The sequence below is a fragment of the Chenopodium album genome, chromosome 13 (assembly GCF_948465745.1).
Source record: "Chenopodium album chromosome 13, dcCheAlbu1.1, whole genome shotgun sequence".
Classification (NCBI taxonomy): Eukaryota; Viridiplantae; Streptophyta; class Magnoliopsida; order Caryophyllales; family Amaranthaceae; genus Chenopodium; species Chenopodium album.
Genome location: NC_137846.1, coordinates 3189537 through 3214848, shown reverse-complemented (window position 1 = coordinate 3214848; position 25312 = coordinate 3189537). Strand labels below are relative to the sequence as shown.

Genomic DNA, 25312 nt, shown 5'->3' with positions numbered 1-25312 from the left:
AATAAGGGGATGTGAAACGCAGGACATTTATGGAAAACTGGAAAACTATTAGGTTATCAATAAAAATATCTCAAATTGCATGATTATCGATTTTACATATATATGATATATACAAATATTATTGCAGGATTAACATTACAAGACATTCTACAATGCCTACCCATGATAAATGTGCTAAAAACCTTACAATTTCCCAGCCCTCAGCCTCCTTGTTAACCTACTAATCACCCAAAAATATTAAAGTAAAAAGCATAACTTAGACAAAGAATAAATTATGGGAGATCCATGCCCCAAAATCTAAGCTACGTCAACTAACTAGAACTACACGGCTATTCACCAATCTACCTTCCTGTGTGTTTGGGATCAGAATTCTGATTTCAGGAGCTTTCCTCTAGGATTTATTTTAATGTCGCAGAAAGCAGTCTCCTGCTCCGCTTGTACGTAATCCTTAGTTTTGAGGACCTGTAAAACATCGCCAAAAGCATTCATTTTCCATTACGTAAAATCATTTCAAATAATTTGATCGTTTCTTACTAACAGAGTTTATCTCCCTTCTATCTTATAATATGATAGTTGACGTACCAGTGTCTCAAAAAACATTCTCGAGGCTTCTTTACGAGTTTTCCCAACCAACAGGCTGTCCAAGGAAATAGCCTTCTTGGCTTGATCAGATTCCTTTTCAAACAAGCCTTGAAGATAGTTGGCAACAGCTCTGACAAGACAAAACAAAACAATACATATCAGAGTTAAACATACCAGGGTCAAAAAACAACCTTTAGATTCAGATTTTGAGTTTAGACCAATGTCAATGTCAATATCCATTTCATTTCTGCCCAACTCAGCTTTTGAGTTTAGATCTGAATCAAGTTGAAATTCCAGTCTTCTTTAGACCAAGTAGCTTATATGTTTGCTAAATTCAATATCCACCCTAATTTGAGCATCACAGCAAACACCCACTCCCCCACCCCATGTCACATTTTATATTTATATATGATATAGAATAAAAGATGAACACACACCTGGTACGAGACGACCAGCCACTGTTGTCTAGAATGCGTTTCTCTTCTGGATTAGGCATATCACTTTCATAGTCTTCAGCAACATCGTCATCATCAACATTCAAGAAGTCTGATTGGCCAAGAGCAGATTAGATCATTATTTTTAGCTATAAACTCGTTTAGCACCAACAATGGTTGGAATATAGATTTGAACAACAATAACAAAGCCTTAATCCCAAAGTGATTTGGGGTTGGGTATGGAGTTTAACATTAAAAAAAAAAAAAAAAAAAAAAAATTCTAAAAAAAAGCTAGTTAGGGCCAACTATAAATAAACATAAAAAACAACCAAAGGCAGGCTTTATGAAGCTCGGCTGCACACCAATTTTAAATCCAAAATGTAAGATATCACATCTGCTTGTTTACATATCACAATAAATGTAAACATAAAAACAGCCATCTACAATTATGGTTAAGGTTAACTAACAAAAACACAAGAAAAGAACATCCAACCTGTATCATGCTCAATGGCATCCGTCCCAAACTCCTGCATCACAAAGGCAAACATATTAATATCTTAGTAACTCCTTAAAAGAAAAAAAAAAAAGAAATTGTAAAATATAAGAAAGAACTTCACGTGGGCATATAACATCAAGGCAGTAAGTACCCTGTTTCAAATAGATAATGCAAAATTTAAGCATAGGTAATTCAAATTCACTAATCTTTTATATATATACACATAAGCAAGATACAAACATGTTGTCCCTTCTAAAACATATATGCTACACATTAAATTACGCAATAATACATCTATTTAAAAATAATGCTATACAATTGGCCAAGTAATTGCACTAAAATCTAAAGTGCATTTAATTAAGGTTTTCTTTTTCCATAAGAGTATTTAACAAACCGACCATGCTTCAAGTGCTACCTAAATTGACCTTGTTACTATTAAGCACTGACTACGCAACTAAATTCCAAAACTTTTCCTTGTCATGGCTTTTTAATCTTCTGATGTAGACAGTAGACTAGCAACACAATTTCAAAGCAGAAAATAAAAACAAACAAAAGAAGAATTTTATAAACTACCCTTTTTTGATAAATTTTTGATATGAAAAGACATCTCATCGTACTAATTTTATCGTATGATTCTCAATCACCACAATAAAAACCAAACAAGCAATGAAGCAAAACACTGACTTTGAATTCTTGAATAATCACAAACGACTGATTTAAATTGCATTCAATTATGCCTTAAGTTGGATGTCCCTGCACATGCATTATGACAGCATAAACAAACAGCAGCAAGAAAGGGAAAAGTACCCTGAAAACAGACCATTTAGAGTGCAAATAAAGTGATAAGCAGATACCATCAGATGATGAACCCCAATCCAATTCCAATGTCCACTAAAAATACAAAAACATGCATTCAACTTCTCCATATTGAGGATAAAAGTTGACTTAAAAAACACTTACAGCATTGTTTCCAGTGTCAATATACTCAGAAGGAATGGAAGTAGAGTCAGTGACTATATTTGGGTCAGCTTCCCAATATTGTAGGCCCTCCCTCTCATTTGATGTTGTAACTCGAGAGCTTAAATCAGCTTCTACTGAATGTGATAAATCCACTTTCACATCCTCACAAATAATATTTGAAGATAGGCAACTACCATCAACTTTTAGACCTGAACCAGAGGTATCATTCTTGTTTGTAGTCCCAAGCTCATCTGGATGACAATTGTCAACAGTTTGGTCCGAAGTCAGGCAAGCCGTGTCTTCAAGGGCTAAAGACTCAGAGACGGTGGAATTTTGAACAGCCAAAAAGCAAGTATCCTGGAAACCCCTCATCTCTATACTGGAATCAACACCTTCCCCTTTATACATCACATGTCCACCGTCTGACCTCTCGTCTAAATCAACATTCCCAGAGACACCAACATCCACCCCTACATCTCGTATACCTGATCCAGAAACTCCCTCTGCTGAAGAAGCATCTCCAATTGTACAGTCTGCAACACACCTCTGATCGAGTATTTCACCTGATGCATCAATATGCATAGGAATAATTACATCACTCGATTTATTTAGCAATGGTGAACAATCTATAGTATCATCCGTTGATTTACAATTAATATCAGGAGCAGATACTGGCTCAGCTTCTAAGGTAACAGAATGAATTGCTTCACCACCAACTGGAGATCTCACATCATCAACCTTCATATCGGCCTTTTCTACAGAAACATCATGCGGAGACAACTGTTTTGTAACCTCATTATCTACAATCTCTACCTCCTTAAGCATAGTACTACCATCTACAACGGATGCCAATTCTTGTTCAAATGGAGTCTCCAACAGAATCCCGCCACCCTCACCTGCAGCAATAGATGGAACAAGAGTCCCCATGGACTCAGTCTCCTCATCGAGCTTTGACCTTGAGATATCAGCATTAGAGGGTACAACAGTTCCCAAATCTTCAGTTTCCTCACCACGTGCTGACTTAATACTGATGTCTGCCTCACTTGCTCCTTTAGTTCCTTCATCACGATAAATTGTGATTCCATTCAAATCAATTGCCTCATCATCCAATGATCTCAATACAGGGAACATTCCTGAAGCAAAACAAACATCCAGACATATTAAGCAATCTCTTGATGGAGACTTAACACATAAGCCAACAGATAGTTTCCACCAGAATTGGGTGCAGTATAAGTTGAAACATGGGCTAGAAACTAGCAAACTTCAAAAACAAAATAGATCTATTACAAGAAAGAAACAAGCAGATACCACGTGTTCACAGAAAAAAGTAGTCCCAAATTGCCAATCATTCACTAACATAGACGTAAACTATATTAACTATAAGCCTACAAGCATTGCAAGAGGACACGCATACAAAGAGATAAGAACCATATAATAATCAGAATCTATAAGCATTACAGAAGGGTACTAATACTGTCATACACCTACAGTACCATGTTAAACAATTTCACCATGCCAGCTAACAGCATCAACACAGAAAAGAGAACAAGAAAAGGGCAAGAGAGACCAACACTAGCTAATCATAATATTAGACCTTAGGTGGCAGTGCAAATTGCAAATATCCCCTTACTACCCTATTATAACTTGTTTCTGACAGGTAATATTTAAGCTATGTGACAAGTTAAATTTTCACTGTTTGGTCACATGATGTATTGTTTCCCTGCGACAGTTCCAAATTCCAAGGGTAGAGTAAGTTACTTCCTCCTCTTTGTGGGAATAAATCACAATTCCCAATTTCCCAGCATAATTGCGAAAAGGTTCAAGGCTCAACAAAGCAAAAATAAGTTCAACAGAGCACAAAACTATCTACTAATGCAATTTTGCATAATAATTCATAGATCACACAAATGATAGCAATAAGTTCAACAATCCAACCCTCACTTTCATTATAGTAGAGCAACAAATAATTGTTTTCTTATTATTTACCTGTAAATACAGGTTCAGTGAAAACCTCGTCCTCTAAAAACTGTTTCTGAAGCATCCAAACTTCAAGTTTCGTACACGGAGCCTTCTTCCTCACACGGCGTATATCATCAGTATCTGTTAGTTGCTGCCTTATTGTGCTGAGAAAATAGCAATCAGTGTTCAGAAACTTAAACGTGAAAAATAAGGCATTACCCTTAACAAGTAGTATAGAAGACAGATGATAGCCTTTACTATAGAAGACCAACACACATAATAAAGCCTAGTGTCAAAGTAAACCCATAAAATACATTCCCAAAGTAAAAATATGCACACTATTATGCTCCAAAGAAATCCTAGGAATGAGTTGATACAAATTACAATACAAACCCACAAATTAAAGCCAACTAACAGCAGATAACACTACAGAATGACTGCAGATGATAAAAGCCAGAAATCACAATATAGAACTCATATTTATCTACTTTAGGTTTGAAGAAATTTTCTCCCAATAAGCACTAATACAAAGTCTGACATTTATCTGGGTATAGATGAACCTCAAAGAAAAAATCCAACATCAAGCAAGCACAAAGACGTGCCAGAAAACCAAAACTTACTCGCCGTGCAGTACGGTAGAATCATCCACAAGCACTTTCCGCTTGTGAGTAAGACAGCGGGCTGCAATCCGCTGGCGCTTTGCCCGAACTGTATCAGGAATGGGCGGAGTAGGCTTCATTTTGAATGTTGTAGACCTTCTACCTACTGTGAGAAAAATTTCACAGCCAAAAAAAATACACACTCAGATCAGCCAACAAAAATCTCGAGTGAAGGAGTTAATGCCAAGTAAAAAAAAAAAAAAAAAGAGTCCACATCAATAGATTTCCAAGGACAAAAGTTCAATACCTAGTATCGAAGATAAAAGGTCATTGTCATCAGGAACTGATTCCACAGTTCCTTTTGACTGAGCTCCACCAGAAGACTCAACTGAATTAAGGCTCTGTATTGTCAAAGTACTCTCGGCAAAACTTCTTTTCCTTCCAGATAAGACGTTTTCATCAATATCATCATCCTTTGCAAAGAATTCATTACCAGGAGTAGAGTCAACAAAAATATTGCCAGATACGTCAGCAGGCAAATTCGGCATCGAAAGCAACATTTCAGTAGGTGGGAAATCAGAAATTTGTAAGTTATTCTCTTTTTCGATATGATTTTCTTCTGCGATCAGGTTGTCTGACTGCTCTCCTATGTTACTGTCAATGGTACAAGCAACTCCATGAGCTATCTGGTCTGCCTTCAAAGTTGGTTCCTCAACATCTGTTGCATGGAATATGTGAGCCAAGAACATTGAAAAGCCAATGAATCAGTTATCAACTTATAATAATCGATCCCTAACAAATTACTAAAACCCAAGACTAACAAACCTCTGTCAATTATAGAAATCCCAGCAACAGTTGCATCTTCCCTTTCAGAGATCACAGCTGAGTTCATCCCATCTTCTTGACCAGGGATCTTGGAGTCACAAGCATTAAGGATTTTGGTAGTACACGCCTGAAGCACTGGAGTAGCAAAGCCTGATGACTTTTCATCAATGTTGGATTCAGACGTCTCAGCATTTTTCAGGTTTAGAAAATTTTGATGTTCAGAACCACTAGTAACAACATCCACAGTACCAAGAATAACAGGACCAACAGATGATTTATTATTTTCTGCTTCACAATCATGTAGTGGATGATGATTGTCAATCCCATTAAGATCAGTTTTGCTGCAGCCAGCATAGGATTCACAACCTTGAACCTCCAGGCCATCTTTGGGCACTGGCACAGCAGTCGCAATTGTACCTATTTCATCAACATCACAGCATCCTCTGGATTCCACGTCAGCACCTATGATTCTTTGATTCTCCGCATTATCCTGACCATTGGTTGCCTCTATGTGCTTATCAAAGGTAGCAGGCTGAGGTAAGCCAGAGGATATGAATTCCATGGTTTCAGTTCCAAGTGTTTTCTCTTTTTCATCATCCAGCTCATTCATAGAATGAACATTCCCGTTAGAATGGAGCTCAGTGCCACCTACGTCAGAAGGCTCCACAGGACTTGAAGCAGTTTCTTTTGCGGCCACTTCACACGGATTCTGATCCTCATCCATATGATCATCACTGACCTGTATTTCTTCTTTAGCGCTAGGAAAGTTTGGCTCTTCTGTTAATCCTGGAGTTGAAGGTGCCTGGATATTTAACAATATAAACAATCTAAAGGAATTCACATTTTCTTGAACATACAGATGAAAGACTAAAAACGTAATTATAAATTGAAATAAGCAGATAATTGCATGAGCATGAATGCGAGCACACAATAAAGGAACCCTGTCTTACCAGATAAACAATTACAAAGGTCTCCAATCCCCGAAAAAAAAAGAGTTAAAGAAGACTAACAGAATGGGTGAAGCAGAAACCTAACCTGGATAATAAAATTATTAGTGTTTGAAGCCAACGGAGGATCAGAAATCCCCTCATTATGGTCATCATCATCTTTGAAAGGTGAAGATTCTTTAGTGGATTCCTGAGGACCAGCACTGGAATCAAAGACGTAACAAAAATTAGGCGAACTGAAGAAAAGGTCAAACCACCAATTTTTTTATAAAAAAAGAACCTTCGTCAAAAACTGTCAGAATTTCTAAGCAACATATAGAATGTAAATAAGCAAAAAGATCAATCTTCCAAGAGGGACACAGCATACAGAAAGGAAGACTTCCATCGAGTCTCTCTTGTCAATAACAATCCAGCAATTAAAAAAAGCAAACAAACATATCAATAACACTTATTACTAATACTCTCACCCACCCCACTCCCTTGGTGGCACTGTATTGGAAGGAATATGACATTGTGTCTATGGTAGAAAACATCATTTATATACAGAATGAAGTAAAAAAGAAAAGAAGAAACAAGTTTCGGTGTACTTATATGACTTCCACAATCTCCTAAAAACAAAATTATCAGCATAAGCACAAGTTAATACAATAAACTTATCCACACCCCAAGCTCCAAATGCTTTCAAAATCATCAGCATTTACCATTAGTATGGGAAAATTAAATTGACTACTAAAATTATTTTAAAGCATAATCTTAATGCAAGTGGATGATAGCATAAATGCACATTGAATCTCTTACTCTGTCTCAACCAAAATTCCACTTGTTCCTGCAGCATCTCCCTTGTCCATAAATAATTCCTGCATATGGAGCAGTATTCAGTTAGAGAACACAAAAGACCAAAATAAGCTCTATCAAGCCAAGCATATGATAGCTAATATGGAAATTCCCATAAGTCCTATACATCCTAAAAGTTCTAGCCTTACAATATAAAGATCCAATATATGTTTTGAAACTAATTTCCATCACTTAGGAAATAATCACTAATACCACCACCCTGTTCTATACAAGCCATAACTCGTGAGTCGTGAATCCGGCATATTCCTGTTTTTCATCCCCAATTCCCGACTATAATTTACCCATGAACAAATACATTAAGAGCATCACTCTCCGTCCACGCAGGAAACAATTGCATTTTAAGTGCTTGTAAATTAAGGGTACGGCAAGGATTCCAAAGAACTTAGTGTAACTCCCATCTTCAGAAGATTCAATAGCTTTGTCAGTCTCAACCTAATCGATACAGCAACTGCCTTCCAAATTGCTCTTCCTTGTAATAAATTGATCCTGATTTACAATTACTCCACTCCCTTCCTCTACTCCCCTATTCTCAGGACTCATAGATACACACAAATAGTATAATTGTCCCATATATGACTTGCAAAATAGTTCAGCATGTGCCAAATGTAGCTCCTCCCCACCACCCACCCTTCTCCTAATTGCCATCTCTTACTGTTCTCCCTTTCTTAGCCCTCTCTCTTGATGAAAATAAGAAAGAGCTTAGTGAAACTTAGATTGCAAGTATAGAATAAGTGCTACAACTAAACCAACAATAACCCAATAGCCCAAGTGAACTAAACAATGCCATTATTGAAAGGCAATGAATATTTTATACTCAAACCAATAAATTCATGTTTAGTGACGTATCTAATTGGAAAAAAAAAAATTAATAGTCAACTTCAAATAAGAGTCAAATTAGTAATGTAAGCAAATAAAGAGATGAGCATGTAATTACCTCATCAAGGTCTAAACCAATCTGAGATGCATCACCATCACCAAAACGCTCTGTAACACAGCTAAACTGAATGAATTAAAACAAATAAAACATGCAAATACATTTAAAAATAAAAAAAATAAAAAAATAATAAAAAAAAAAAAAGAAGAACAATATTCTGAAAAAAAATTAGTTAGTAAACCAAGAGAAGGGTACTGACCATCAGGACCAAATTGTGATGTTGTAAAAGTCACACCCTCCATATTGTCCTGGAGAGTAATTTGTTCTCTTGTACTAACATGATGATCAACAAAGTTGCTGTAAAGTATGACTAATTGTTAAATTCTGGCCAAAGTATCAACTAATTACACTATAAAATTTACTTCTTGCGCACTCCCCCCCTCCCCTCAAAAAACCCCCCAAAAAAACAAAAACAGAAAATCAACCTACTACAAGTAGATAATGCAATGATGGAATACAAATTAACAATAGAAACCAACCCCTGAAATATATCATTGTCAGGCAACTCAAAATCATCCAGATCAAAGGTCTCTGGCAAAGTAATAGAATGGTATGGTGCTTTAGACTGTTCAGGAGGTAAATCAACTGCTGTAGAGCGAAATGCTTGCTTGACTTTAAGCAAGGTGTCACTGCAATCGTCAAAGAGATAGTTGACTTTCTTTGAATATATCCTAACAACACCAAGCAGCAGATGGCTAGACAACCGGAGAGCGATTGGTACTTCTGGGAACAGTATTGAATCTGTAATACCAGAGAAAGGGGGTAAAATGAGCAAAACATCACGAAAGAATTAGGAAGGGTTAAACTTGCCAGGTCTTAGCAATTAAAGATCTGAAATAATTATTATCAGCCAGAATCACGCCTGAGGTTCAGTTTTTTAAAATTTACTACACTTGACACTTATTACAATCTAAGCGACTGAAAAAGAGAGGGGGGGGGGGGCAAAACAAAAAAAAATATGCGTAAAAAGCGTTGAAATACTCTATCCATCCTATGATATACGAAGTTTAGACATACAAATTATAACAGTCAAAGGGATGTTTTAGCCATCTAAAATATATTATATACAGTAGTAGTGAATAAACGAAGGAAAACTTGAAACTTTGCATATATATTGCAGTGTGCATTGCCAAACCCAGGTGCAATGTTGTTAAGCAAACATGAGCCTCAGATAAAAGCATCAAATAATGCAACAACAGCCTCCCCATGTACTTGAAGAAAAGACAGCGAGGGGAATTGCAAATAAATCTAGGATTTCCATGTTAGTATTATCAACAAAAAAATTACCAAATTGAGACAAACCACTAAAGAATCAAAGAAGCACCAATAGCCTCCCCAGTTTAACAGTCTCAGCCTATGGCAACATGAAACACTAATCAACAAAATATTTTTCTTGCAACCATGCACAAAATTAAGTAAAAGAGTGACCAAAAACGACCCTTCAATCAGAAAATACACTTCAATATAACCAGGAAATTTAGAATAAATAGGACTAGCCACCCACATCCTTAGTCCTTATGCAAGTTCTCTGGGAAATGGAGGCTGAACAATTAAATTTAATTAAACTCCCTTCAATCATACATAATATAATAAATGAGACGTATGCAAAACAAAAACACAAGGATAAAACAAGCCTCAATAAATTATATAATGTACAGGAGGTAGCATTCATGTTCAAAATGGTTATTAGGCACAAAATAGCAAACAATCAAGACCTACCACTACACAATTTCTAATTGCAATCAACCAAAAAATCTCAGCCATCCAAAAATATTTACTGATGAAAAAAAAAAAAGGCAAATATGTCCCAACATGCACAGCCAAATCTTTTCCACCCTATATGGCCTAAATATTATTGACCTAGAAATTTACTATATTAACACATATATTCCACCAAGGGATTAAGTAACCTTATCTGTATCCTCTTAAACCATGTAATAATCATTATCAAGGAAAGAAGAATCAGCTGCTGCAACCTGGCATAGCAGGGTGACTTAATAACGGTGTTTGAACTTACAGTGGCCACAAAACCAGGCAGCGCAACAACTGTAAACAATCTACATTGACTATAATAATGGTCCTCAAACTGTCATTCCAATTGCAATCATGACTGGATTGAATTCCCTTCTTATCATTGCAAGGTTGAGACATGAAGTCCTATTTATACACATTTCAAAAAACCTTTCCTTACTTGGTTGGTAATTTCCATCCCCAAATTATTCTTCTAATATCAAGACTTCCTAATCATATCCTTCTAAATTCTCCACTTAGAGAGCCAAATAAACCTTATCTCATCCTTCACAGCTTCAACCAAAAGAAAGAAAAAACTTCTTACAAGATCATCTGCGAGTTCTAATAAATAGTCATATTTTTATAGGGCTCAAAATTGAAAAATTGTTACACGGAACAATAAAGTTCTTTTCTTCACTCTAATTAAAATTGAATACCATCAATGTCAGAACAAAACAAGGTGAGACCTTTATTATTAGAACAATGGAAGCTTTTTCTTTGTCTATAGTTCCCATAATATTATGTCTAGTGCCAGCCCTCCTCCATCCAAACCATTATTGCCCCGGTTTCGAATCCCACCAATTTAGGAAAATAATATCACACGATCAATCATCAGCCTGTTATTTTGTGTGGGACATCCTACATAATTTCAACCGCAATTATAATAAAGCAGCAGATGCTCATAGCTAATTTAGCTTCGTAAAGATGGAAAAAAATTAATAAACTTAAAAAGAACCAATTCATTGTCAATATGTTTCCTTTGGGGGTAAAACAATTAATACTATCAATTACTAACATATAATCTACCATAAAATACATATAACTACCAAATATAACGAACATAAACCACCAGTTGTATATAAAAAAATTCGAACTCTTAAATTAGAACAAAAAAAAAAAAAAAAAAACTGATTAAATAATAGATTGAACTAACCAACAGAGACGCCAATATCAGTATCAGCAACTTGATTCTTCCGAAGCTTTCGTTCCAGATGAGCTGCAATCCATATAGTCCCCAAAGGCCCTTTCTTGGCCAATATAAACTGCGAATAAAACATTTTTACTCTTCTTCAATCACTTCAAAAACCCTAATTCATCAACTTCAAGTTACCAAATCCTCGAAAAATCATTAATTCACTTGATAATTCTTCAAATTCAGCAAAACCCTAGAATTTGCTAAATTAAGCTAAAACTTCAACACCGATAAAACCCGATAAATTGAACAATTAACTAAGCTAATTCACCGAAACCCTAACCCGAGTAACTGAAAAAACTACAGAATCTCACAAACACCATGCAAATTCCTCAAACTAACAAATCCTGGAATTCACCGAGCTACCATAAAAACCTTTCCTCTCCACAAAATAACATCAAAATTGATCAATTCCATCAAATTCAACCAAAAACCAGCAACAAATTGAGCTAATTTCGCCCAATCCCTAACTCCAATAGTTCAAATTACACAACAAATTCAACTGATAAAGTACCAAAACCAAGCTCAATTTCCAGATTTCAGTTGAAATTTGAAGTATAATTTATGAATTGAGTTGAAAAGTTGAGAATTTGGAGGACTGAAAATCGAGATCGAAAAAGGAGGGAGTTTTCGACGACAAAGAAGAGGAGAGAGAAAATGTCGAAGAGAGAGAAAGTGAAGAAAAAATAAATAAAAAAGGGAAAGAAAGTTAAGTAAGTAAGAGATAGAGAGAGAAAGAATCTAATAAAAAAAGGAAAATTAGAGTTAAAAGTTATCTTAATAGATCACCGTTGATTTGGTTGCGTGTGAAGATTTGGGAAGTAATTGACGGTTGAGATTGCAGGAAGAATGCGCGCTGTGATTTTTAAGGTACAAAATTTAAGTTTTAGATTTGTAATTGGTTTGAAATTTTGGTGCAAATTTTCAATTAAGCGCCATGAATTTAATTTTTCCAAAAGTTTGATTTTTAATAAAAAAAAATTGGAACTTTTATTAAGTGTACTTTTAATGTAAAATGAGAAGACAATAATTGTTGGTTGTAGACTTGGAATGGAGGGAGATTTTTTTTAAAAAAAGTTTGTTAGAGAAAGTTTAAAGTAAAAAAATTATTGTGATTTTTTATGTATAAAATTAAAATGTAGTTATAACTTTTCAAATTGTTTAAGGTAAACAAATGATGGATATTTATGAATTCATGTTTTATCACTTATTAATTCCTTATCATGATATGATTTACGTGAGGGACAAGGTTGTGAATTAACATATGATAATCATACTGTATTATTTTTATAATAATAGTTGCAATTGAAAGTTTTGATATAAACGCAACACATTGATTAGTATTGACAATTCGACATATCGATCTTATAATTAATAGAAAAATTCTCAATTTTCCCACATAAGCATTAAATGCACATTTGTTGAATAGTATTCACCAGCTACGCCACTTACAAACTAACATTCTCAACTTTAACGGCAAATAAATAAGTTTGTGTCAAACTCCTAAACAGTGGTATTTGTATATTTGATGGAGTAGCTAGAACGATAACTATATACCAACTCATAATTGCAGTTTTCTCCATAAATGTCTCCTATAATCCTGGATAAGCAAAGGTTTCCACACATATGTCACCTCTACTTATACTATAAGAATCAAGTCGCCATCGTCTTCATGTGAGAGCAGAGAGAAAGTGAGGATGAGTTAGAGAGAGTAAACGCGAAATTGACAACATTAATCCACAACAAACTTTGGTAAAATCGAAACAAAATTGAAGATTGACCATTAATTACCGAATGAAAAGCTCAAATTTGGTAAGCTGAATAAATGGGTAAACCCTAGAAAATTACAGAAAGGTGGAGTTCTAAAGAGGAGGAGGTCTCAACTTCATAAATTTAAAACGAAAGGTAATAAGGAAAAGATGGAAAAGGAAAGGGGAAGGGTAAACTGCTCACACATAACGACATAAATGAAATTTTTGTGGCAAGGGCAAAAACGGAAATTTACCAATGTTAAGCTATAGTAGAAGTTTGCATATTTTTGTAAAGGTTTTAGATTTAAACAAGTACAAATGACTTGCGTAAAAAAAAAAAAAAAAAAAAAAAAAAAAAAAAAAAAAAACCTTGTTACATGTTGAATTACATAACCAATCAAATTATCTATCAATGAACACTAAAGATGCATAAAATAATGAACAAATTACCAAACACTACCCTCCATAATTTTTTATTAGGCTATATTATATTTCATGAATAATCAAATACTATTAATATTTCATAGCATTTGGAAAACAATCAGTGCAGTGTGCTCATTGTGTTAGTTTATAATCAATGCATTGTCTATTAGCAAATAAATAATGTGAAATGAGTAAAAAGAACTTCCACAAGCTTCACACGTTTCTTTTTAATTTAGTATTTATGGGCCATACACTTGAGAGTATAGGGAGTAAGAGAATCCCTATCCCCAACTATATTCACTTGATAAAATTCAAACCCCAAACCCCTAGAATGTGAAATAAGAGTCTTTCCAATGAGCTAACAATCTGGAATAAAATTAGGTGACTGTTACTTATCATAGTCTAATAAGTCAACAACATATGTCATTACTAGCTGGTTGATACTTTTAAGCAAATTATTAAAAGCTTGATATGAGGCAATGTTAGAAAATACAATTACAGAAAATATGAAACTAATTACAATGAAAATACAAACTGAATAGGACGAGATTAATCTCTGTCCTTAGGATAACATTAGCCCTTCCATCTAAAGCTGTAGGAAATAACTATGCTAATTTACCCCCATGATTCTCCTATTATTTAGAATGAAAACACAACATAAATTTCCATTCTCCATGGACATGAAAATGTGGAATTAATTTATAGAGATTAATATGATAGTTAATTTTATACAAAACATCTGTCATATAATCTTATCCAATATTATTAATTTAATTAATTAAAAATAAAAAATTAACATAACCGACAATGTTAAAGTGCTAGCCTATGATTAGTAAATATTTTGATAAATATATCACTAACCATCAACCAGTAAAACCATAACTAAAGCCCAATCAAATAGGCCCAAATCAATTATACATGGCACACTCAAGTTAATAAAGACATCTTACAAATCTCAATCTTTCCATGTGGGAGAATATTTCCACTCTAAAACCACAAATTGAAGACTATATATAACAGGCAATATTCACATATACCCATGTCATGTGTATACATATATTGAATCAACTTCTAATTTGCATAATTTTTCATTAAATGAGTCGCATAAATTATACAAAAGTTCATATCTAACGAGTAAGTGTTAACTTTCCCAAAAATCATAAAATTGTATTGCTTAGTCTCGACTTATTAGTTATTAAGTTCATATCATTCATTCATTTAAATCCAATTATGTATTTTTCACATATTTATTTGCAATTGATCAAGTTCAACTCGAATTATAATATTCTACTTGTTAGCCGAGTCTGTTTAACAAACAACATAAAAAAACTAGAAGAAGCAATTTAAAAGTTCAATTAAGCCCAACTTGAGCTCAAACTCGCAAATTTCTTATCAAACCTAGACCAATCAACTTAATACTTTAGAGTCGAGACATCCCTATCCTTAGCATTATTGTTAGATGCTTGTTTTCGACAATTTTACAAAATATCAAGATAACTAATAAAGATAAAGACTTTGAAAATTTAAGCAAAATAGCTTTTTAATGCGAGGCAAAAGGATCATTTTTTTTTAATAAAATTATAGAACGACTACACGTGATGTGCGTGCCACATATAGCTCGCCATATGGAGGCTTTTTTGATTTTACCTTATGTCACAAATTAGTTGTTGTGGTAGCATCAGCGAGGGACAATATATAAGAAATATTTCCAAGGGTATAAATGTTTGCACACAAGTTTTAAAAGTTCAAAAAAAGAAAAAAGAAAAAAAAGAAAGAAGTCAATTAACGACGATCAATGAGGGCAAATAATCGAATAAGCATTCACAGGGATATAAATATCCACACACTATTAATAAGAGTTTACTTTTTTTTACTAAATTTTAGGTTTAATAAAGGCAGATAAGTTTAGTTAATTTTTGTTTAGTTTAGTTTAGGTTTTTTTTTTTTTTTTTTTTTTTTTTTTTTTGATTAGTTTAGTTCAAGAAAAATAAGATTTCAAAAGGGTTATCCAATTCAAATTACAACAAAAATAAATGTTAATAAGATTTAATACATTAGAAAAGTAATAACACACACCCAAAATAGTAGTTTTTCATGCCAATTTTTCACGTGTGATATAAAACACAATTAAATAATTTATTTTAAATACTTCATATCATTCAACAATTTGATTTGGACATCATTGTTGCAACATAGATTAAATGGTGGACCTATTTGCGTGGACACCTATTTAACATCACAATACAATTAAGATTTTCAGCAAAGACATCACTCTTCACTCATTCTAAGTATAATGTATTCCTTCAGCCCGATAATATAACGCATCTAATTTTCTAATAATGACACCAATAATTTGGCACAAGAAGATCCTTCAGATTTTGTAAACAGGGCTTAATTCCATGTCTTAGATAGTCAAAAATCACCCCCAAAAATTTTAGACTAGCATCCCATCATCATTTTTTTACACTCAAATACATAAACTAGACAAAACAAATAAATTTCCAGCCAAACCGAACATGCAACCGCCACGTATAGTCGTATAGACAAGCACTAGGCATGGTCATTTTAACACTTCATTGCAAAGTGTATTGCACTTCAGCAGTTAGTAGCAAACTAGCAACTAGCAAACTCTTCTTAACAATACAATCTGTTATGTGGTCAATATTCATACTAATACGATCCAATTTACAAGTTTTATACAAGATGGGTGTCATATTGTTCTGAAATCCTATAGTCGAAACATAATAGTAAGTTAGTAACCTGCAAATCAGAATTTTATGACTGCCAAATACAGAAATACTACTAGGACGTAATAAATCAGTCTTATTACTTGCACACCGTTACACTTGCCATTCCTTTGATATAGATGTGTAATCAAATATATATGCACATATAACATTTCCTTTGTATTAATATGCACTGTAGCAGCAAATTATCATCTTTAGTAATGTACCTACAAGGTAACTGAATTATGACGGCAGAGAAGGTGGCCTAAGCAAAAAAATTAGGCACCATTGTCACCAACTCAAAAATTGTTTTCCCAAAACTAGCGTAGTTATGCCAGTGTCCAGGCCTACTCAAGACCTGGTCGGACAATGACCTCTAACAAATCCAAGCGGATAAATCTTGAATCTACTCATCTTTCAGATTCATCTTTCAGATTCATCTTCCTCACCGTTCTTCTGACTGCCTAGCCTAACAATGTCTTCAACGAGTATCTTTCCCTCTGATAAAAACAATCACACAGAATCAGTAAAGCAAAAGAACTGTAAGTCAGACAAACTTTAAGATGTCTTCTAGTACAATAAATGCTAGTGCCAAATTAATAGAGAACTAAGAGAACTCATACGTGACAACAGATAACACTTTCATGCTAGGAAAGAAAATCAATCCCTAGCTTATATGAAGTATATGTTAAAAATATTACATTTCAGTCTAAATTATAGGGGCTGAAATTGATTTTAGGCTATTTAAAAACTTACAAGTAAATATACTACAGCTAACCTTCATTATAAAAAACTTCAAATATACAACATAATAATAAAGAAGAATGGTATAGGGTAATTTGGGTAGGTTTAAAAATTACGCTCTCATTATTAGAAAGTTATATACTATTCAGACAGTTTGAAACAGATACGTAGTTTATTTAATAATTACGCTCTCATTATTAGAAAGTTATATACTATTCAGACAGTTTGAAACAGATATGTAGTTTAGATTTAGAGAAGGAGGGAGTGTATTAAACGAACCTCTGTCTTTTGACAGCTTGCTGATGAGCTCTTGGATACCATCTTTGTCAATTTTGTTTTTCAGATAGGCAGCAGCAGACGCTACTTCTTCTGGAGTCACCTTCCCATCGTAATCCCTAGATGTCAAGCAACAGGTCTAATATCAGCATTGTGTCTCTTATGCAGCAGTTAAACTAAAGGTCATATAATACAAGAGCAAGCTTACACATAAAGAAAATATAAAGAAATATAATAGTCTGTGCAAGAGAGAAACATGTGAAACAACACTACGGCCTTATTATAATTTATATCAGTGCCTTAACTAGATCCACCTCACTTATGCAGAAAAATTTCTGACTCAATATTCTCAAGACCTCAACTACAATCATACAAATAAAATACCCAAAAAAATAAAGGCTGGAATTTGCCTAGCTTAAAATAACAGCATATCACAAGTACATTACTTAGTCCAATTATTTAACAATGTATACAAAACTACTCAAGGGATTTGCAATTATGCCCTTGGTTTCTAGCCGGGGGAGAGAGGGCCAGGAGGTGGGAAATCTCAACATAGATCAAGTCCATAATTTAGATAATTTCATAATTGGCTAGCTCAATCATTCAACAATGTTTACACAAGAGATTTGCAGTTAATAATGCCCTTGGTTCCTATCACCAGGAGGGGGCCAGGAGGTGGGAATTCTTTATATAGCAAGGTAAATCGCAAGTCCATGATTTAGGGGTCGTTATTATTGCCAGATATCATAACATCAAGAGTAAAACAATGATGAATAACGTCAGCCACATGCCAAAACAATTCATCATTGTTCTAGCCTGAGAGCCACAATCCATATAGAAACATAGTTATGTACTCCAAGATCTCCACAGGCTAATAAAAATCTAACTAAAACCTGCCAGATAATAATCTTAATAGCATACCTATCAAGCAATCGCCATTCACCACCAATCTTCTCATCCACATCATCAATTTCTTTTTCAAGTTTTTGAAGAATAGCATCCACCTGATACAGTAAAATAGAAGAATCCCAGTAATTCAACAGGTACAGGAAATACACAGAATTACAGATGCATCAGCCAATGGAATAATATTATCTAGTTTAAGAGAATCTGGATCAGAAAAATAAAACTCATGCAGACCTTGTTTATCAGTGCTGAAGAAACTTGAGCAGTATCTAACTCTTCTTCATCACCCTCCCGGGCAGCTTTGTATGCCTCCTTAGCTTCAGCTTCCCCCTCTTTGCCCTCCTTGTCCACCATAGTATTGTATAACTCTATCTGGAAAAGAGAATTAGAGACATAAATCCTGCGTCCTAAAGTGGTGGAAAAATTTGTTAGAAGAAACTAGTTCCAGCTGTTCGCTTACCTCCTTATTCACAAGTCTCAAGAATTCCTCCCGTTCCCTGCTCACTGACTAAAGAAAGTAAAATATAGCAAAAATTAGTAACATACAACAATACAAGGCTCCGCTGTAATACACCTAGCACCATAATATTCTTACTGATGCGGAAGCCAGAACAGCCAATGCACGACTGAGCTCACAAAGCTGATCATCTTTATCTGACAATGCAGCCTTTTCGTAATCTTGTGCTTGCCTGTTAGTTGCATCCACCATCTCTTCCAAGGCAACATCCTTTTCACTAACAATAGACTCCTTAAGTTTCGCCTTTTCTTCTTCTGCTTTCATTTTCTCCTCCTCTTCCTACAATTTGGTAAGTTAGAACATAAATATATTTAAAGTCTGAAACCCAACAATCGAATAAACTTTAATACATTTATCCTCAGACAGGTGAAGCAGGTTTTAGCCTAAAGGAGAGAGCATAGGGAATGCTTTACATGGTGTTCAGAAGGTTAGAAAGAGGAATGAGCAGTCAGTAAAATTTAACATTTTAAAACCTAATACGTTCGGAGGGAGTAAAAGGGACTAAAACCTTGATCATTTCTTCCTGCATTTCAAGGAACTCTAACTTTCTCCTCCTTTCTGAAACTGCATCCTCAGAAGGCAAAGATGTTGCTCCAATGGTATCAACAACCTCATCTGGCAAAGAGGAAATAGCAAATTCCACGGCTTCCTCAGGCTTGATTGTTCCAGACACATTGAAGGCTCTGCCAAAAGAAGTGTAGATCAGCACACAAAGTTTAATAAGCTTTATTTAATATATAATAAACAAATATCAAGTGATGAAATTCCTATAAACCAGAAGAATTTCCAAGCAAAACACTGCCTACCTGGAAAGAATAAGAAGAGATGACGGAACAGAGTGATTAAGAGATAAGTCCAACCAATCACGCAGCTGCACATACATGAAAACTTGAATGAATGGACATTGACCAGAGCCAGTACTATAGATAGCCGAGAACCACCATGGTTAAATTAGATGACAAGCACAAATTATTCTAAATCATAAGATTAGCAATTTGTATGGGTTCAAAATTACATCATTTCACTCAGGAAGGCACAAATCTACTGCAACCATAAATAATGGTTAGATTAAAACAAAGATCAACACAAGTAGTGCATCATCCACTTAAAAGTCAGAAAGAAATTTGGTAGAGCACTGTGAGCAAACCTGTTGACGCATCTCTTCAACAGAAAGCAAACCAAGTAAACCTCTATCTCTACATGCTTGACGAAGCTCTGCCTCTGAAAGAGACTCAACACCCTCGGCTTGTATCATCTTATCATCCTCTTTAATCCTTCCAAAAGAAAATAGTTAGTGTCCACTATCACAGTGCAAAACTCAATTATGAAACACCAACATTATTTAATAATTTAAAATGGACAACGAATTTAAACATACACAACCAACTAAACAATCCATGGAAGCATTTAGCCCAAGTTAGTCAAGTCCATGAATTCACTTAAATGAGACAAATTCAGTAAACAAAAATCTAAGTCATAGGAGTACATGTTATGAACTGGAAATTTCTGCTGAAATTCTGAAGAATTTTGATAGAAATTTGCATTAAAAGCTAGATATAAAGAGTAATACAAGCTTTTGAGCTTCTACTCTCCCAAATTGTATAAAAAGAATAAAAAAAAAACTTTAAATAGTATTCTGACTATTCTCCATAACAATCTCTCCCTATTCTTCTCTTATTCAAAGCAATTAATCCTCTAATTCACTCACTAAAATAAAAATATTGCATTACCTAATACGCTTTTCCAAAAATGCTAATTCATAGCAGTACTAATCAGAAAATGGATTCGGAATGTGACACTAAGCAAGACATAAGCTAATGACAGCAGGGGACAAAAGGTTAAACCAACCAAAAAATAAAAATAAAAATTTTTTGTTGGAATTTAGGGAATTTCATGTTTCAGACCTTTGAACAAAAGCCAACCTCACCACCCCCCCCCCCCTCCCCCCCAACCAACCTCATCCACCCCACCCCCAAGGTATAGTTTGAGGAATGGTGAAAGGTTGAAGGTAAAAATCAACATAATTATGATCAAGAAAAATCTAGCCCCATACACCAACACATAAAAATTATATTTAACTTTTCTGCAAAGTTTATCAATATATTAAAGTATTGAACAACTTTGGAAATAAATTTTAAGAAATCTACAGGTCCTGTGTTATTACAAGTTTACAACTGTCCTACTACGTAATTTTTTATTTAAGGATGCTCCAATAGTAGCATTTAAATGCATTATACTCTACAATAGATGCATAACTTCACTAAAATATGATATAATCACATCAACATTATCTCAATACCTTTAAATAGGCTTTTGCTAAAGAGTGCAACCTTACAACATATTATTAAAAAATACTGCTTTTCATTAGACGTTCACATCCAAATTATACGGAGTACAGTACAAGAATTTTGCTACTTTAAAAAAAATGAGAAGCTTATAGAATGATAAGCCCATTTATTTGTCCATTGTAGCCCAGAAATAAAGAACATCAAGGGTGATTTTTAATCAACAGGGCAGTGAGAGTGACACAGAGCATGTATATTACCAAAATCAAGGCCTCACCAGAAATTTACCCCCAGGTGTTATGGTATTACTATTTGATGATTTACAAAGCAAGTACTCCCTCTGTCCCTAAAATATTGCTCCACTACCTATTAAGTAACGCAGTTCCGTAACGCAGTTCCCACAATTTTTGTTTCTACTTTCTTCTACCCCACATACAAAAAGACAAGATTGCCTACCCACTCAATAAAACTATTAAAAAGGGTAACAAAAAGTAGCATATATTTCATCCAAGATCATAAGTCAAATACCAGCCGTCCAGCAGTGTCTTGCTACTTAAAAGGTATAAAATTAACAGCACTCTATAGACTCAATCAGCACTGATTTAAAGCGAAATATACGCAGTATGTTTCTTCAATGCCATGCCCCCCTCCCCCAGCTAATAGTTACACATAATATAATCATAAGAAATACACCTAACCAAACAAGTATAACGTCTTATTAAATATGAATTGGTAACTTACTTCCGAAGCTTGTCTCGAAGCATAAAACGTAAATATGCATCAGTCCCAAATGGCCTGATACCCATATATTTGCACATATTTACCAATCGAGGCCTGTAACAAAGAAACCAACTTCACTAAAGCAAAAAAATAAGGAAAACAGATGACCTGGTTTCAACATATAAAACAGGTCATATATGCTCCGGCAAAAAAGAAAACACCACCAACCTGCTAATGTTGTCAAGAGTCAATTCATCATTAAACAACTTGGCAAAATTCAGGATTTCTTCGTTGGAGACATCTTCACCCCTCCTAACCTGTAAATATTATGATTATGATTTAATTACGGAAAATAAAAGTAGATGTGAAGATATTTTTTACAAGATGAAACAATGATAATATCGTTACTTTGTTCACAAATTCATCAAGATCTTCTGCTGTCTGTTTAATGTCTCCACTACGAGAATTTTTTATTTCCTTTGCCATTTCTTTCACTGTATCCTGAAGAAACTTGGCATACTCAATTCTAGCATTTAGCTTCCTTTTCAGTTTCTCCTGTAAAAAAGCTAGAAGATATGAGAGCATAGACATAGTGTTAAATTCCAATTTACATTAAATGGTAGACAACAAGCACCATACAGCAGCTCACAACTCTCCCCATCTGCTAAATGAAGGGTACAGAACGAAATCTGCTGCACCAGCAGTTCTTGGTGGAAAACATAAAAGGTATATGCAAAGACAAAGTGGGAAACCTAAATTAAAGCTACCCACTGCCAATCATATTTTCAGTAGAACAAAAATACAGTTTAATGAAGAACTTTTCTGTTCTAGGTAGTACTATGACTTACTTCCAGTTCACTTTTCACAGGATTTTCAGTTCTAATGCAGAGCACAAGTATGTATGGATAAATTGCAAATATCAAATTCAATTAACTAATATGCTAGAAAGTAGAAACATGAGAATAAGTACAGCACAAAGATATTGCTAACAGTAATCCAAAACATTCAATAAAATTAAAAAATAGCTACACTACCACAATGCATCAATAAACAAAGATGCAAAGTATAAAGCATGAAATATAGCAAGATCCCTATGCAGTTCAAAGTCTGCAACAATACCAAATAGTCAACATTACTAGAAAATGCCACCACAACAAATTAAAATTACCTGTTCCTTCATCTTGTCTTGGAAAGTTGATGGCAGCATGTTGGGAAATAATTTCAAAAATACCGGCAGTAAGAATTCCATGAATGGTACAATAATAAAAACTGCAACTGGAACTAGCCTGAAGATATCAGCTGTAGTTCGGGTGAGTTGTTGTCTCTCTCTCCTTGATAGACTCTTGCCCTTGGAAAGCTTCGACAGCAACCTCAAGCTTATTCTAACATCAGCCCAAAGTAATTTTGTGCCCAACCAATAATGCTTCATAGCAGATACAAATTCATCCTTCCAATGACGAAGCTTAACAGCCCAATCCGCTCTACATTAACGGAAAACCTACATAAATATATTTACAGAAAATTTTGTCTAAGGAAGATTTAAAATTTTACCTGCTCATTGAAGCAACAGCCCTCAATGCAGGCCCAATCCCTAAAAGGGTAGCCCAAACCTTTTGCATTATTGTTTTTGCACTCTTTTGATTTTCTTGCATTTGCTTAGCTATGGCTTTAGCTTTGGCTGAGCTAAGACCCTCAACAGCTTGATCACATTCTTCAGGTGAAGGTTCTTTTGATTGAGCAACAGCTGTTTCTTCATCTTTGTCATTACTATTATGGAGCTCTGGTTGACCTGATGCTGCTGATGAAGAATAACGCAAAAGTTGTGACCGCCAGCCCGATCCTAAAGGCGATCCATAGTTGAGATGCACATTAACTGATGTCAAAGCTGAACTCCGAGCAAAATGATTGTGTAGATACCCAGCAGAAGAAAAAAGTTGCAATTTATCTTTGGTTCCTGATTTTGATTCCCTCTCGTTCCTTGAATCAATTTCCATAGAAGGAAGAGCAGCAGCCCAACTCTGTGAATGAGAGACGAGAGATGATTGCTCTTGCTCAAAACTTGAAAAGCAACGGAAAGAGCCATTGTGTTGAGTCCATGCACTGGCAAGGGCTTTCCTCCGGCGCAAAATAGCTCTTGTTGCCATGAGGAATTCCCTTAAAGTTAAAAATTAATTTAAATCTCCCCTAGATCACTACTTCTTGATGCCCATGGGATGATGAATTATTCTCCAATCATGCAATATTAGCGAGTGCCAACGCCTGATGAAACTCGTGAAAAGAATAAAATCAATCAACAGAAACAAGTTTGATTGAGCAATAAACATATCGAGAAACCATTAGAATGACAAATTCCCAAGAGCCAACTATGTACAAGAGTTGACGGGTTACAATAGCAACATAGTAACATGAAGCTTATAGAACTACTCCATAACATAGAGTGAAAAGCTCATTTTGACCTACTAATTAAAACACTATCTTGTTTCTAGCACACTATCCCTTTCCAACCCAAACTCTGCATTATGAAATAATGATAAAAATTTGATTTGTTACTTTGCAAATCAGTCCTGGATGAATCTCGAATCTCTCTCCAATACTCTAATCTAAAATCAAGCATGGAATAGTGCAATATTTTCATGTATCTTCTTGGTGCCTAATCTTGAGACAGAAAAACTTAGTTTCAAAAAAATATATGCAACTGCCGAATTGCTAGGTAGCTCCAACTAATATTCATTCAAAAATCAAAATAACACAATATCTCCTACATTTTTCACAATTAATTTCCAAACAACAATAAACATTATAATAACTAAAATTTGACCTCAAAACCAAACTTCCACATTATACTACAGCATTCAAAGCCTACTACATCAATGTCTTATAAACACTAATATACCAAAATTAGCATCGAAAAAACAAATTTAATCGGAAAAAAATACGATCAACAAAGCAAACGCACACATTTTCAGAAGAAATCCAAAAAATTCCAGTTCTAATTTCAACATTAATTAGCTATAACAGTATCATCGCAACGAACTCAAACAAATTGCGAAAAATATAATCACCATTTTTCATTTCTCCAGAAAAAAAATCAACTAATCAATTATAATTGTAAAACATACTTTGCATTAGCATAAAAACCTTACAAAAACAAAGATTACAATGAAATAAAATTGTGATTCGAGATTCAAACCTTGAAAAATCGAAATCCCTAGCAATGGAAGAAGAAGAATTAGAGAAGTGTTAGAAAGTTCTAGGCGGTAGAAATGGAAGGAAGGGTAAGTGAAAGTGTGCGGAGTTGAGGAGAGAGAAACTTGAGGAAAAAGTCAGAAATAAAAAGAGGGGTTTTTGGTTTTAGGCGCTTCGTAAGTTTTTTTTTGAGAGAGAAAGTTG

The 25312-nt window shown here is 34.5% G+C and overlaps 2 protein-coding genes across 2 annotated transcripts; both read right to left on the bottom strand.

Annotated features, from left to right (window-relative positions):
- Positions 1–53: 53 nt before the first annotated feature.
- On the bottom strand, positions 54–12272 carry LOC145574254 (sister chromatid cohesion 1 protein 4-like). Its single transcript, XM_081632002.1, has 15 exons — positions 11536–12272; positions 9071–9332; positions 8791–8888; positions 8592–8641; positions 7601–7659; positions 6891–7005; positions 5856–6657; positions 5338–5748; positions 5052–5196; positions 4459–4595; positions 2473–3605; positions 1510–1543; positions 1020–1128; positions 583–712; positions 54–462 (listed from the first exon to the last, which is right to left on the bottom strand). The coding sequence occupies exons 1-15, from the start codon at positions 11657–11659 to the stop codon at positions 364–366; spliced, it is 3708 nt and encodes a 1235-aa protein (XP_081488128.1). The 5' UTR covers positions 11660–12272; the 3' UTR covers positions 54–363.
- A 4361-nt stretch (positions 12273–16633) lies between these two features.
- Positions 16634–25309, bottom strand: LOC145574253 (uncharacterized). Its single transcript, XM_081632001.1, has 15 exons — positions 25113–25309; positions 23474–24181; positions 23091–23403; positions 22331–22477; positions 22151–22239; positions 21944–22036; positions 20065–20191; positions 19724–19788; positions 19426–19600; positions 18996–19196; positions 18861–18908; positions 18635–18772; positions 18416–18498; positions 17498–17613; positions 16634–16974 (listed from the first exon to the last, which is right to left on the bottom strand). The coding sequence occupies exons 2-15, from the start codon at positions 24064–24066 to the stop codon at positions 16898–16900; spliced, it is 2265 nt and encodes a 754-aa protein (XP_081488127.1). The 5' UTR covers positions 24067–24181; positions 25113–25309; the 3' UTR covers positions 16634–16897.
- Positions 25310–25312: the final 3 nt, after the last annotated feature.

Bases quoted from the DNA above. Each gene is read 5' to 3' on its own strand.
- LOC145574253 (XM_081632001.1), bottom strand. From the start codon at position 24,066: ATGGCAACAAGAGCTATTTTGCGCCGGAGGAAAGCCCTTGCCAGTGCA. The intron at 18,773-18,860 runs GTAAGCGAACAG...TCTCTTTTCCAG, and splicing joins TGAGACTTGTGAATAAGGAG to ATAGAGTTATACAATACTAT. The intron at 17,614-18,415 runs GTATGCTATTAA...CTTGACATCTAG, and splicing joins GAATGGCGATTGCTTGATAG to GGATTACGATGGGAAGGTGA.
- LOC145574254 (XM_081632002.1), bottom strand. From the start codon at position 11,659: ATGTTTTATTCGCAGTTTATATTGGCCAAGAAAGGGCCTTTGGGGACT. The intron at 8,642-8,790 runs GTCAGTACCCTT...GCTGTGTTACAG, and splicing joins ATCACAATTTGGTCCTGATG to AGCGTTTTGGTGATGGTGAT. The intron at 5,749-5,855 runs GTTTGTTAGTCT...TCCATGCAACAG, and splicing joins GATTTCTATAATTGACAGAG to ATGTTGAGGAACCAACTTTG.